Source organism: Oncorhynchus clarkii, chromosome 32, assembly GCF_045791955.1.
Source record: "Oncorhynchus clarkii lewisi isolate Uvic-CL-2024 chromosome 32, UVic_Ocla_1.0, whole genome shotgun sequence".
Taxonomy (NCBI): Eukaryota; Metazoa; Chordata; class Actinopteri; order Salmoniformes; family Salmonidae; genus Oncorhynchus; species Oncorhynchus clarkii.
In genome coordinates this window covers 16,550,216-16,565,121 of record NC_092178.1, presented here as the reverse complement: position 1 = coordinate 16,565,121, position 14,906 = coordinate 16,550,216, and the positions used below count along the sequence as shown (strand labels likewise).

Here is a 14,906-nt window from a genome sequence, read left to right as displayed (position 1 = left end):
CAGAAGTAGTTAACAGTATGTTACCATGTCTAATAGCACCAGTTGGCTTTATAGACCTTTTGGTTTTCATTATGTCAGTCTGTCAATGACCTTATAGTCTCGGGAATCGTGAATTTGGCCAAAGTGTGGAAAATGAAGAACCCCAACAGCTTCTATATTTAAAGGTTTAATAGACAAACAATAGACAGAAATATGCACACAGGGAGACAGACACGCTCCTCTGATAGGTTCGTAGCAATCTGCCAACCCCCTCAAAGGCAGGCAGGCATAAATTATTTTGCTTATCTGTTCGTTCTCCAAGTGTTCTGGGCCCCTGGTCAAAACATTAATCAAGGAAATCAAGACCACTTGGTTCAGTGAGCCATATATTACATATCTCTATCATTTGAAACCACCGATGACTGAATTTACATGACCTCAGGGATGTTACCTAGAAGTCACCTAGGATACCAGGTTCTGCTTTTATGGTGACTCCTAACGTCTTGGAAGTCATTCAGGGGCTGTGTTCAGATTCAAATGTAGATATTAACAATAGCTCAAACTATATGAAGGACTTAAATAGGCCTCCTTTAACCTTTGAAACCAATCATTCCTATGACACATTCTTCACTCCCCTAGACTGTGTTTATCGCAATAGTTGTTTAATAAGTCTAGGAGTGGGCCTCCCGGGTGGCGCAGTGGTTAAGGGCGCTGTACTACAGCGCCAGCTGTGACATCAGAGACTCTTGGTTCGCACCCAGGCTCTGTCGTAACCGGCCGCGACCGGGAGGCCCATTGGCCTAGCATCGTCCGGGTTAGGGAAGGCTTGGTCGGTAGGGATGTCCTTGTCTCATCGCGCACCAGCGACTCCTGTGGCGGGCCGGGCGCAGTGCGCGCTAACCAAGGTTGCCAGGTGCACGGTGTTTCCTCCGTCACATTGGTGCGGCTGGCTTCCGGGTTGGATGCGCGCTGTGTTAAGAAGCAGTGCGGCTAGGTTGGGTTGTGTATCGGAGGACGCATGGCTTTCAACCTTCGTCTCTCCCGAGCCCGTACGGGAGTTGTAGCGATGAGACAAGATAGTAGCTACTACAACAATTGGACACCACGAAATTGGGGAGAAAAAGGGGTAAAAAATAAAATAAATAAGTCTAGGAGTTATTTCAAAAATGATTAATCATTTTCAGAGAAATGTGGAATATAAGGAAGGAAAAAGTGAGAAATTATGTAAGGTACAGCATTACTCTCATTATGGTTGTCTGATTGATTCCTCTGTGTGACCTGAGTCCTTAAAAAAAAAAAGTTATTGTCATGCATGGGGAACAATGAATGGTTCGCAATACATCATAGGTTTCCATAGTTAGTTTGGTGAAAGTGACTGCTGTATAAGTCCATTTAGTATTGTGTTGCAAACCACAGTGATAAGGAATACAGTCTGTTTTAGGGAACCTGGGTGTAGCCATGAGGAACTTTGTCCAGAATGAGGATGTCTACAAATGTTCTGTTTAAAGCCAGAATCCGCAGGTCATGGGCGACCCTATGCTGCCCTACTTCTCGTGTAGTGTTTTCACTTAGAATGAAAACAAGGGGGTGGCACCAAACAATCGGTCATTTACAGGTGACACCATTGACTGAATACATCAATATGTGTCTTACAATAAATATTATTTTGAAAGAATGGTTGTAAAATATTAGCCTTCTGGGCTAATCCCGGCTACTCGAATGACACTGCTGCCTCAGAGTTGGAGAGGAAGTGAAAGTCACTGCATACTAAGGGAGAGGTAAAAAAAAATGTACACAATAGTTACCCGGAGGGAAATGGGGGAGGGTTATGCAATTTGTAATTTAGTCCAGGGGAGGGTCATGTAATTTGTAATCAATTAAATGTCATACTGCTAAGTGTTTGAGAATGAGTTGCTTACAGAATTATAGTATCTCATGTGTGCCCGATGATGCCCCTCATCCCTGATTCTCTGCTGGGCTCGCAATATCAAGTGTTCCTAGTGTAGTCTCAGAAGAATTATCCATAGCCTATTCCAGCCTTTCTCAAACCCTGGTCTGTGGACCGGCGTAGGTCCGTGGAGGAATTCTTGCTGGTCTGCAGCATATTTGTCTTGAATAAATACTTGTTGTTGGCCCACTTGCCATGACTAAATGTTGTTGTCTTAGGTCTCTCTTTATGTATTGTTGTTATCTTACATCTCTTTATGTAGTTAAAAAATTGTTAGGTGGGCAGCACTGATTGGTGGCATTCACTGGGCTATATTTGGCTATAAGAGAGGGAGTTGTAATCGTAAAAGTTTTGTAATAGTTCCCGGTTATTGATTTTGGTTTGATTGTTCAGGAAACACCAGTGAAATTTAACAAGAAGTTAAGGTATTATAATCTGTTTTCATTATGGGGAACAATGAAAGGTTCGCAAAGTGGATTGCAGGCTGAGTTTATTTTAAAGGGACAGTGCACGTTTATCACAGTTGTGTGTGTCTAATGGCAGGGTATTCCTATCAAGCATTTTGGGGAGACTATTTGGAGAAGGACTGAATGAGTTACATGGAACATTGAGGAAATTAAAAAAATAATGATTGGAGGGAGTACATTTCCATTTTCCAAGAGACATATCTTAAAGGGGTACACTCACATATGGAATATTAGAAGTTTTGTTTTCTGAGTTTAAATTAAACACGTGAATTCTTTAGATAAAGGGTTTTTCAATTTGTCTAATATAGTAGGGAACACGACAGTAAAAAGGTGGTATGACTATTGACCTCTATCATGGCTTTCCCTTGTGGTCTGATCAGCCTCATGGGAGGGCCATTTGGATAAGGAATTTAAGGTAATTTGTGATACTGATTTTAAGGTAAATTGAGTAACTGATAATTATGAACGAGTATATAGTTCTTTGACATAGTTGTCATTTGAACCAATGAGACGAAAGAAATGGCATAGCCTTGGACTAAGGGCAGACTTTCTTGAGTCTCTCTTCCGATGGCCATAAGGGTACAATAATTTATCTTTGTGGAGGGTTCCAGAGTAGTAACTCTGATCTGATCATGATATTTGAAACTTTGTTTTATCTTTTGACCGGTAGTAGTATTTTTTATATACACTGCTCAAAAAAATAAAGGGAACACTTAAACAACACAATGTAACTCCTAGTCAATCACACTTCTGTGAAATCAAACTGTCCACTTAGGAAGCAACACTGATTGACAATAAATTTCACATGCTGTTGTGCAAATGGAATAGACAACAGGTGGAAATTATAGGCAATTAACCAGACACCCCCAATAAAGGAGTGGTTCTGCAAGTGGTGACGTCAGACCACTTCTCAGTTCCTATGCTTCCTGGCTGATGTTTTGGTCACTTTTGAATGCTGGCGGTGCTTTCACTCTAGTGGTAGCATGAGACGGAGTCTACAACCCACACAAGTTGCTCAGGTAGTGCAGCTCATCCAGGATGGCACATCAATGCGAGCTGTGGCAAGAAGGTTTGCTGTGTCTGTCAGCGTAGGGTCCAGAGCATGGAGGCGCTACCAGGAGACAGGCCAGTACATCAGGAGACGTGGAGGAGGCCGTAGGAGGGCAACAAACCAGCAGCAGGACCGCTACCTCCGCCTTTGTGCAAGGAGGAGCAGGAGGAGCACTGCCAGAGCCCTGCAAAATGACCTCCAGCAGGCCACAAATGTGCATGTGTCTGCTCAAACGGTCAGAAACAGACTCCATGAGGGTGGTATGAGGGCCCGACGTCCACAGGTGGGGGTTGTGCTTTACAGCCCAACACCGTGCAGGATGTTTGGCATTTGCCAGAGAACACCAAGATTGGCAAATTCGCCACTGGCGCCCTGTGCTCTTCACAGATGAAAGCAGGTTCACACTGAGCACGTGACAGACGTGACAGAGTCTGGAGACGCCGTGGAGAACGTTCTGCTGCCTGCAACATCCTCCAGCATGACCGGTTATAGCGGTGGGTCAGTCATGGTGTGGTGTGTCATTTCTTTGGGGGGCCGCACAGCCCTCCATGTGCTCGCCAGAGGTAGCCTGACTGCCATTAGGTACCGAGATGAGATCCTCAGACCCCGTGTGAGACCATATGCTGGTGTGGTTGGCCCTGGGTTCCTCCTAATGCAAGACAATGCTAGATCTCATGTGGCTGGAGTGTGTCAGCAGTTCCTGCAAGAGGAAGGCATTGATGCTATGGACTGGCCCGCCCGTTCCCCAGACCTGAATCCAATTGAGCACATCTGGGACATCATGTCTCGCTCCATCCACCAACGCCACGTTGCACCACAGAATGTCCAGGGGTTGGCGGATGCATTAGTCCAGGTCTGGGAGGAGATCCCTCAGGAGACCATCCGCCACCTCATCAGGAGCATGCCCAGGCGTTGTAGGGAGGTCATACAGGCACGTGGAGGCCACACACACTACTGAGCTTCATTTTGACTTGTTTTAAGGACATTACATCAAAGTTGGATCAGCCTGTAGTGTGGTTTTCCACTTTAATTTTGAGTGTGACTCCAAATCCAGACCTCCATGGGTTGATAAATTTGATTTCCATTGATCATTTTTGTGTGATTTTGTTGTCAGCACATTCAGCTATGTAAAGAAAAAAGTATTTAATAAGAATATTTCATTCATTCAGATCTAGGATGTGTTATTTTAGTGTTCCCTTTATTTTTTTGAGCAGTGTATATATGATGCGCCTGGGAGAATAGTGGGTTAAAAGAATCCCCGGCAGTGGAGGGACTCAATGCCCCGTATAGTCAACAATTAAAAATTGCTTTCCTCATTGGAATGCGTCCCGAGATAAGCCATACCATTAAACAGAACTTAGTAGGGTGGGGGCGAGCTGAGCTAGGAGAGGTGGAGAGATAAGTAGTTCACTAGGAGCAGCAAGACTCAGAGGAGAATGTGGATTTTTGGCAGGACAAATTATGAGGAGCGGGGGAATAGACTCACTTGAGGAGGAGGAGGAGGTTCAGGATTCTGTTGTAAACACTGACTGTGAAGGTTTCGAATTGGCTACTATTCATTTGGTATTATAACAGGAACAGAAATCTTATTTATCATCGATAATAAACGGGGGAGGATATGGTCCTTTGAGGTTTGGACAGGACATAGTTTAAGCAAATAAGGCAGGAAAATAGATTGAGATAGAAAAATAGTGATTTTATAAGCATTAAAATTAATTATGAAAAAAAAATGTTGCAGTTCTTAGGGATGGTAAATTACTGTAGATAATGTATCCCACACTATGCAACATATATTAAATGATTGATGAGACTTATTTTAAGGTTAACCCATGTTATTGTTAGATAAAACACAGTGGACTCCCGATGGAGGGATTTCATTAGTACAGAAAGCAGATGATATGGTTAGCATTCGTTTTGGCTTTATTTGATCATTAGAAGTTTTTTATTTAAATAGTATCAAAGTTGACAGGGATATATGACATCTGTGGTGATTTAGGATTATTGATAGGTTGATTAAGGTTATGTAAGGACTTTAGAGATTGCCACCATTCTCAAATCCATGAGTTCAGATAACGCCAAACAGTGAGACACTTAGTCAATAGTTGGTAACAACCCATATTTGATAAAGACTGCTATGAGAAAGAGCGAAAGACAGATAGGAGGAAGGGCAGACGGAGGAGCCCTCCCCGTGCTGCTGAGACCTTGAAGGTTTGAGAGCAGAAGTTTTAGAAGGGGGTTAGGAAATGAGCAAGGTAGGAGTGACACAGAATGGGTAAATAAACAGATACTGAGAGGAATGAATGTTTAGTTGGTTTCAGGAACTATGGTGTAAAACACGGAAACATTGCCAAGAAATTATTCGGCACAGCAGGCCGACATAGTAGCATTGACTAGTGCCCGTGAAATAAGAAAGGAGAGAAAAGGGTTACTGTTTAAATAGACAGGCACATATACAGTACATCTAAGAACATACAAAGCAGCACAGATAACTCTTAAAGTAGATAAGACACTTGACAGATAATTTATACAGGATAGACATGAACGGAAGCCCAAGGGAGAATTGGACATGTGGATAATGAAAGGGGCGCTCCTACATGATAATGTCAGAACATAAGGATAATTGACTAATCTTACCTAAGTCATTAGGCAAGGTTGTTACCTGGGCAGAGCCAGATATCAAAGGGGGGGATGGGTAAATTGTGGTCTAGAATAGGACACTTTGTGGCCTATTGGATAATAAATTAATAAATAAAAACTCAAATTAACTTGGCCCTCTTGCTTGTTTGTAGGTGACCAAATACTTATTACTTAAATACTTATACATTCTTTAAAAATCCTACAATGTGATTTTCTGGATTTTTTTTCTCATTTTGTCTGTCATAGTTGAAGTGTACCTATGATGAAAATTACAGGCCTCTCTCATCTTTTTAAGTGGGAGAACTTGCACAATTGGTGGCTGACTAAATACTTTTTTGCCCCACTGTATTTCATGATGTTTCCAGGATCGTAAATTACAAGTATAAATGTTATTTGTTACTCTCATCCAATACAAATCATTCATCATTCATCCATACACAAAAAATAATCACTATGTTATCAAGGATAAAACAATACTTTAATAATTAAAACCCATTCATTTATAGATATTCAGTTGTAGAATTCATTACATTAACAGAATTGAACAGTTTATCCCTTGTGATAATGACAATTTCACTCGTATTTTCACAATCCCAACTTCAATATGAGGCTGGCAAGAGAAGTGACCATCATATCAGAATGCATGCATCATGACACTGGGCACCAGTATAACAAAGTCCCAAAATGACCTCAGTGCAGCTAGTGATGCACGAGATCTCCAAGAATGGTAAAATAGACATAGCAGGGCAGCATACCAAAGGTGTAAAAAATGTACACTGCTGATCAATATCCATGTATGGAAGTTCATTTTCATTTCATATGCAAATGTTTCAGTTCAGTTGGGCCACACTTGACAGACTTATGGTGTCCTTGACGACGACTTATGGTGTCCTTGACGACGTTCATTTGGATCTAATAAAAACTAGCAACAGACAAAAGAAAAACAAATATGCAAAGTTGTCACAGAGGGTTTGATGACCCGTAACTCCCAGTTCACCAGTCCTTAATTAACATTAGAAACCCCATATCCCATCTCCCCACCATCTCAACTCTCATGAGCATAACGCTAGCGGTTCCCCTAATCAATCAACTACCCCCATCATGGGAGCAGCCTAGATGGGATTTTTTTGGTAGTGGAAAGGCAGATGCTCTCTAGTGGTGGACAGTTGGACAGAGAACCACAGCGCTAGATGTTAGTCTAACTCAACGTCAGAAGAGGTCTTCTTCTTCTTCTTCCTGCCATGTTTCTTGTGCTTCTTTTTCCTCTTCTTCTTTGATTTGTCCTGTTAACATTTACAACAGTTGGATAAGTAAGTGTTAAACTTCCATTCTGCTATGTTTTTGTATAAAATCTGTCAGTGCAGAAAAATATTACTCAGGCAGTATTGTATGTGGTCTTTTGTGGCTCAGTTGGTAGAGCACGTCGCTTGTAATGCCAAGGGTAGTGGGTTCGAATCCCAGATCACCCATATCTTAAAATGTATGCATGCATGACTAAGATGCCTTGGATAAAAGCATCTGCATATATTATATTACAAATATGTTACATTTGAAACAATCCCAAGAGATAGTCATGTAGTTATCTGCTGACAGAGGCATGTTGCCATTTCTGGTCACTTGCGAACATACACTACATGACCAAAAGTATGTGGACACCTGCTCGTCAAACATCCCATTCCAAAATCATGGGCATAATATGGAGTTGGTCCCCACTTTGCTGCCATAATAGCATCCACTCTTCTGGGAAGGCTTTCCACTAGATGTTGGAACATTGCTGCGGGAACTTGCAGAGCATTCGTACGGTCGGGTTATGATGTTGGGTGATTAGGCCTGGCTTGCAGTCAGTGTTCCAATTCATCCCAAAGCTGTTTGATGGGGTTGAGGTCAGGGCTCTGTGCAGGCCAGTCAAGTTCTTCCACACCGATCTCGACAAACCATTTCTGTATGGACCTCACTTTGTGCGCGGGGGCATAGTCATGCTGAAACAGGAAAGGTCCTTCCCCAAACTGTTGCCAGAAAATTGGAAGCACAAAATCGTCTAGAATGAAATTGTATTCTGTAGCGCTTAGATTCCCCTTCACTGGAAGTGAAGGGCCTAGCCCAAACCACGAAAAAAAAGCCCCAGACCATTATTCATCCTCCACCAAACTTTACAGTTGGCACTATGCATTGGGGTAGGTAGCGTTCTCCTGGCATCCACCAAACCCATATTCGCCCGTCGGACTGCCAGATGGTGAAGTGTGATTCATCCCTAAAGAGAATACGTTTCCACTGCTCCATAGTTCAATGCTGGCGAGCTTTACACCACTCCTCCCAACGTATGGCCCTGTGCATGGTGATCTTAGGCTTGTGTGCAGCTGCTCAGCCATGGAAATCGAGGACAGACGATTGTGTGGCCTACCACTCCCCAGCTGAACAGTTGTTGACCAGGGCAGCTCTAGCAGGGCAATTTTTTTACAAACTGACTTGTTGGAAAGGTTGCATTCTATGACGGTGCCACGTTGACAGTCACTGAGCTCTTCAATACGGGCCAGTCTACTGCCAATGTTTGTCTATGGAGATTGCATGGCGGCGTGCTTGATTTTACACACCGGTCAGCAACGATGTGGCTGAAGTAGACTAATCCACTAATTTAAAGGGGTGTCCACATAGCTTTGTAAATATAGTGTATTTTGGTCACTAGTCACTAAATCTGACATGGGGAGTGGCCATTTTCATCCTGTGGTTAGTGTATGCTTATCTGACAACCACTTACTGCTGCTATTTTTTCTTTCTCCTCATTACTTCTCTTTCTCTTCTTGGCTTCACCCTACAGAGACATTGCAAAAATTAACCAACCACAATATATGGGGAAAGGCCGCTGACAGTTTCCTAACGTCCAATCAAAAAGTGCAGTATTTCACAATGATACAGAGTGCAAAAAAAGTTCCTTCCATATAATACTTAAACTGCAGATGGCCTATGCCTTCCAACGAGGAACAAAAATACATCCCATAAGTGGTCATCTAAGTCAATACATAAGACATTATTTTCAGTCATAAAACATGGCAAATGAATATAAAGGTGACAAAGGTGAATGTACTTACACCCTCCTCCACTTCTGAGTCAGCTGACGACTCCGAGGATGAGTCTTTATGACTTTGCTCGGCTTTCCTCTTCTTCCTGCGGCTCTTTTCATCCTGAAGGTTAAACATTTACAGCCCTCAGCTCACTGTAGCCCAGCATGTTCAAAACCTTCTTCAGGCAGCAATACACAAAATAGGACTAACAACCACACGAATGTCCTTAAATTACCTTTTCTTTCTTCTTCATCTCCATCTCCATCTTCTTGGAGAGAAACAGAATGAGAGGGAAGGAGCCCTTTTTTTGCATACAAAACATGAAGATTTAATGAAGTACTCACACAACAAAAAAAAGTTCAACTTTGAAATGAATGAACAGAAATCAAACAATGGCTAAACAGAGAAGCACGTGACGAAAGACATTTCTAAGAGTGCAGAAATGTCTTCGATTAAAATGAATGTAAGGAAATAGATGGAATACTCTCCACATCAAAGTAACCTTGCTGTCGGGCTCCGATTCTACAGTCGAGTCTTCTGATGCTTTCTTGGAGGAGGACCGCTTCTTTTTACGTTTCTTTTTGACACTCTTCTTTTCATTCTGACCAAACAGACATCAGACAAAAACTCAGTTTCAATCTATCACATTTCCCCTCTTTCAACTAGTAGGACAATATTTAACTGGAAACGCATATTCATAAAGGGGGTAGAAGCCAATCCCCAAACAAAATATCAACAGTATAAATGTATTCACAATATATATATTCACAATACTTCACACAGCTCTTCGTGCCTACCTTACAAATACAATTACTTCTAATGTAATATATTTCTATGGTGCCTACAGGGTGGCTGGGAAACAGTATGGCAAGCTGACACAGACTTGTCACCAAATACTCTGGTACATACCTCGTCTTCAGAGTCTGAGGAGGAGCTGCTAGAGGAATCAGAACTCGATGAGGAGGAGGAGGGAGAGGAATGCTTGACCAAACACAATGAAAGCAGAGCTCATTAGATTTGAAGACAGCAACTGACACAAAGATACCTCTGTGAAAAGCTTACACTTTAGATGACAGATACCACTACCGCAATATGCATACCAACAGCCTTCAACAAAACATTTGGAGACAGCTTTCCTCACCCTGTTGGATTTCTTTCCCTTTTCTTTTTTCCCCTTCTCTTTCTTCTTTTTCTAAACACAAAACCGAGATCTGGTATGAGAGGTGGATACGTTAAAACAAAATGTTTGTATTCGAATATTAGACATGGATAGAACTGGAAGCATACCTCTTTCTTCTCCTTCTTCTCTCTCTTCTCCTTCTCCTTCTTCTCCTTCTCCTCTTTCTCCTTGTCAACGCCACCCAGTAACTTCTCTCTGTTCTTCGCCAGCTCTTTCTTCCAATTCTATACAAAGCAAATTATGATATTTGAATGTAAGAAAAAAAGAAAACACTGGATTTGTGGTATAATAACAACCGGTCAATAAAGTAGAATTGTTGACATTTGAACAATACCTCGTTCATTTGATCCTCAAAGTCCGCCAGAGCTCTGGAGCCTTTCTTCTTCCTCTCGATGATCTCTTTCACCTCTTCCCTGGTGAACAAAAACCATCATCACTCAATGAATCACAACTGACGGTGATGTAGGCCTAGGTCCAAACATTCAAGGGCATAGCAACATTTTACTGTGACTTGCAAGCAGCATTTCATAGTGTGTAGCCTATTACTATAAAACATCAATGCCTTACTACCCCGATTTACACACATAGAATCCACCATTTTGCCTGTTGACATTCTTCAGTAACATCAATGAGGATATGTCCATCTCGCCAGTTATACAACCTGGAGCCCTTTCAGGCACAAATCCTGGGTCCTTTGGTGTGTTATCTTATGCTTACCATGTTGGCCGTGGTCTGCTCAGGTAATCCTGGATAGACGGTCCTGCGTTGGGTGCAGGTCCCTTGGCCCGTGATGCAGCTATGGGGTTCACATATGACTGAAAACACACAAGGGAGACAGTCAGACCAGACATTTCAATGACATCTGGCTACCGTAGACAAGACACACTAGTCTAGACAGGATCGGAAGCATAATAACACACAGTATTTTGACCTGGCTAGGTTGGATCAGTCATTTTGACTAGACTGTCAATACCAATTCTATGGCCTTTCCATACAAAGCTAATGTTAACACATTCATAACATAGATTCAACGTAGACAGCCAGTCGGCCAATTCGGGTGATGAACTCGAGCCTAGTTGGCAGGCGTAGTTATAATAATAGTTAGTTAGTTGTTTTTTTCGACAGTGCGCTTTGGATTATGTTAGCAGAACAGGCACAGGGTGTGCTCGCTAGTTCGCTATATTATTATACACTAGCTAAATAACATAACTAGATATATTTCGAACTTAATAGTTAGCTACGTTAGTTCAGGTGTGGCTCCGTTTAGCGGTCCTTCATACGACCTGCTAACGTTTACTTGTTCTTCGATATCTGCCAGGTTAGTTTGCCTAGCTAGCTATATTCGTTCGATATATATATATCGTATGTTAAAACAACTCAAATTTCCGCACCTTTGATATAGCTAGTTTTAAAGGGATTCGACTTGTCTGCACACTAACGTAAACTACTGTTGGCTAGCTAACTTATAGGGCCTAGCTAACATACCTAACGTTACAGGCCCATGCGTTCAGTGCCAGTTAGCTATAGCCAACACGTTTGTTTGTTTTCATGCATAACGTTACTATTTATCGTAAAAAGCTTAATATCTACATGCCTGTAATTATTTAACACGTGGCTTACCACTCTATTGTCTCTTTTCCCCATTTCTGCAGATTTCGCCTACTATTGGGCGAATATCACTAAATTGAGAACCGTAGCATGCTTCCCGTCGTTAGCCACCACAACAAGCGAGCCTCTCTAGCTACGTAGCTAGATTCTCTGACTACGACGGACACACAGACCTGTGATGACTGCCACCTAGCGGTAAATATATATATTAGATTGGATTAGAGAGAACACATGTACAGGGTTGCAGATGTATGTAATGACAGGGTGCAGAGCAATTATTAAGCTCCGAGCTCCAACAATGCAGTACAAAGTGAAATAAAACAATACAAATATAATGGGGGGGGGGGGGGGGGGGGCAGGTAGCTGACTAGTGATGATGGTCTGTGGGTAGAAGCTATTGGCCAGTTTTACAATTTTTTGCCATGATGCTCCTATAATGCCCATGTCTGAGTGATGGAAACGGAGAGAACCGGTCATGGCTCAGAATATCCAGGGGTCCCTGATGATATTCTTGCCCTTTCTGTGACACCTGGGGTTGTAGGTGTCCTGAAGTGTGCACCCAGTGGTGCATTCAGCTGAGGGCACCACCCTCTGTAGCACCTTGTGGTCTGTGGCGGGGGAGTTGCCGTACCCGGCTGTGATGCAACTCAACAGTATTTTCTTGATGGTGCTCCTGTAGAACACTGTGAGGGCCCTAGGGAACAGACTGAATTTCTTCAGAATCCCGAGTTTGATGAGTCGCTATTGTGCCTTCACCCGTGTCCGAGGGGTTTGACCATTTCAGCTCCTCAGAGTTGTGTACGCAGAGGAACTTGAACTTTTGACCGTCTCCATGGTGGCCCAGTTGATGAGGATGGGCGCATGCCCAGCCTGGTACCTCCTGAAGTCCACAATCAGCTCCTTTGTTTAGCTGACTTTGAGGTTGTTTACCTGGCACCACGCCATTAGAGTGCCTACCTCCTCCCTGTAGGCCACCTCGTTGTTGTTGGTAATCAGGCCGTCGTGTCGTCAGCAAACTTTATGATGGAGTTGGAGTTGTGTGAGACCACACAGTCGTGGGTATACAGGGAATACAGAAGGTGGGTGAGAACGCCCATCAGGAAGTCCAGGACCCAGCTTGCATAGGGAGGAGATCAGTCCCAGGGCCGTACGTTTTGTGGTGAGCTTAGAGGGCATTATGGTATTGATAGGCTGAGCTGTAGTCGATGAACAGCATCCTCACATATGCATTCCTTTTGTCCAGGTGGGTGAGGGCAGTGTGCTGTGCAATTACGTTTGTCCCTGGATCTTTCAGGGAGGTAGGCAAATTGGAGAGGGTCGAGTGTGTCAGGGAGGGAGGTGGTAATGTAGTCTTTGACTAGCCTCTCGAAGCACTTCATGATGACGGAAGTTAGTGCTACGGGTTGGTAGCACTAACTTCAGTTATTTTCCCTTTCTTGGGCATGGGGATGATAGAGGACATCTTGAAGCAGGTGGGGATTTCACTTGAGCTAGAGATTAAAAACACAGGTATATTTAAGCAATAAGGCCCAAGGGGGTGTGGTATAGGGCTAATATACCACAGCTAAGAGCTGTTCTTAGGCACGATGCAACGCAGAGTTGAATAGCCGCGGTATATTGGCCATATACCACAAACCCCTGGGATGCTTTATTACTATTATAAACTGGTTACCAACATAATTAGAACAGTAAACAAGTAGTTTTGCATCATACCCGTGGTATATTTAAGCAATAAGGCCCAAGGGGGTGTGGTATAGGGCTAATATACCACAGCTAAAGGCGGTTCTTCTGCACGACGCAACGTGGAGTACCTGGATACAGCCCTAAGTCGTAGTATATTGGCCATATACCACCAACTCCCGAGGTGCCTTATTGCTATTATAAACAAGTTACCAACATAATTAGAACAGTAAACAAGTAATATTGTCTCATACCCGTGGTATAGTCTCATATTTCACAGCTTTCAGCCAATCAGCGTCCAGGAGCCAAACTACCCGGTTTATAAAGTCTTATATACCACGGCTTTCAGCCAATCAGCATCCAGGGCTTGAACAACCCGGTTTATAAAATGACAGGAATTGCGTTAGTAAGATAATACTCAATAATGCCAGTGGAAACACAATTAACACACTAAACATTTATTTGACTAAAATAAAATGACAAGCAGTTGTGAATACAATATCAGAAACGTTAAGCTGCTACATACACTTAGATAACCTTATGGTGGGTCATAATATGTCTTTAAAATACGTTTTGAGAGCATTACTGTATAGCAGCAAAACCAGTTTAGAGAAAGCCTAAATGGATAAATACAATTGAAATAAAAATAAGTAGCAAACTATGTTCCTATTTGATACTCTGTATTTCCTAAAATCCGGTTTCTTGGCAGAACTACAATATTAGCAAAAAACGGGCTTTGTAAAAATGTGGATTCTGGCATCAACAACCTGCTTCAGAACAGCTTTGAATCACAAAATATCAAATGCATTTTTATTTTAAATATGGTGCTGAACAAACATAAGACCAGGCTACATAATGGACCTAGACTAGACATGATGTTAATTAGCAAGACCTTTAGTTAGTTAAATAGCATAACTTCCCCAAAATCAGTAACTTCTTCACATGAAAAACACATCATCATTGTACTGTACATGAAACATCATTTCAAAAGAAGAACACTACAAATACTAGAAAAATACTAAACAAGTAAACTGCACAAATAAGACCTTATGTACAAGAAAAAAACACTAAAGCCTAAATCATTTGGGGCTTCATTGGAGAGTCATTGAGACAACACAATATATACTGGTTGGGCTTCTATGCTTAATGTAGGCATGATCTGTATTGCATTGGGTGGGGGGGTATTAGCTTGTTATCTGTGTTTGGCCTCGCTGGATGTGCCCAAATGGCAACCTATTCCCTAGATTGTGCACTACCTTTGGCCAGCGCCCTAGGGAATAGGGCTCCATTAGGGACT

The 14,906-nt window shown here is 42.4% G+C and overlaps 1 protein-coding gene across 2 annotated transcripts; it reads right to left on the bottom strand.

The window, feature by feature from the left end:
• Nucleotides 1-6,541: 6,541 nt before the first annotated feature.
• On the bottom strand, nucleotides 6,542-12,094 carry LOC139392427 (family with sequence similarity 133 member B). Of its 2 annotated transcripts, none has more exons than XM_071140406.1 (11): nucleotides 11,942-12,094; nucleotides 11,039-11,136; nucleotides 10,656-10,734; nucleotides 10,429-10,545; nucleotides 10,283-10,333; nucleotides 10,051-10,122; nucleotides 9,644-9,742; nucleotides 9,377-9,442; nucleotides 9,169-9,261; nucleotides 8,838-8,891; nucleotides 6,542-7,365 (listed from the first exon to the last, which is right to left on the bottom strand). In XM_071140406.1, exons 1-11 carry the CDS (start codon nucleotides 11,963-11,965, stop codon nucleotides 7,276-7,278), a joined length of 843 nt encoding a protein of 280 aa, XP_070996507.1. In that variant the 5' UTR covers nucleotides 11,966-12,094; the 3' UTR covers nucleotides 6,542-7,275. The 2 variants fall into 2 exon arrangements, with proteins under 2 accessions (XP_070996507.1, XP_070996508.1); XM_071140407.1 differs by having other exon boundaries at nucleotides 6,542-7,004.
• Between the last annotated feature and the right edge of the window lie 2,812 nt (nucleotides 12,095-14,906).

What these genes read in the sequence shown, in the direction of transcription:
- LOC139392427 (XM_071140406.1), bottom strand. Translation starts at nt 11,965, where the DNA reads ATGGGGAAAAGAGACAATAGAGTG. An exon ending in CCTCAGACTCTGAAGACGAG is followed by an intron (nt 9,743 to 10,050) that starts GTATGTACCAGA and finishes CTGTTTGGTCAG; the next exon opens with AATGAAAAGAAGAGTGTCAA. An exon ending in AGATGAAGAAGAAAGAAAAG is followed by an intron (nt 9,262 to 9,376) that starts GTAATTTAAGGA and finishes TTTAACCTTCAG; the next exon opens with GATGAAAAGAGCCGCAGGAA.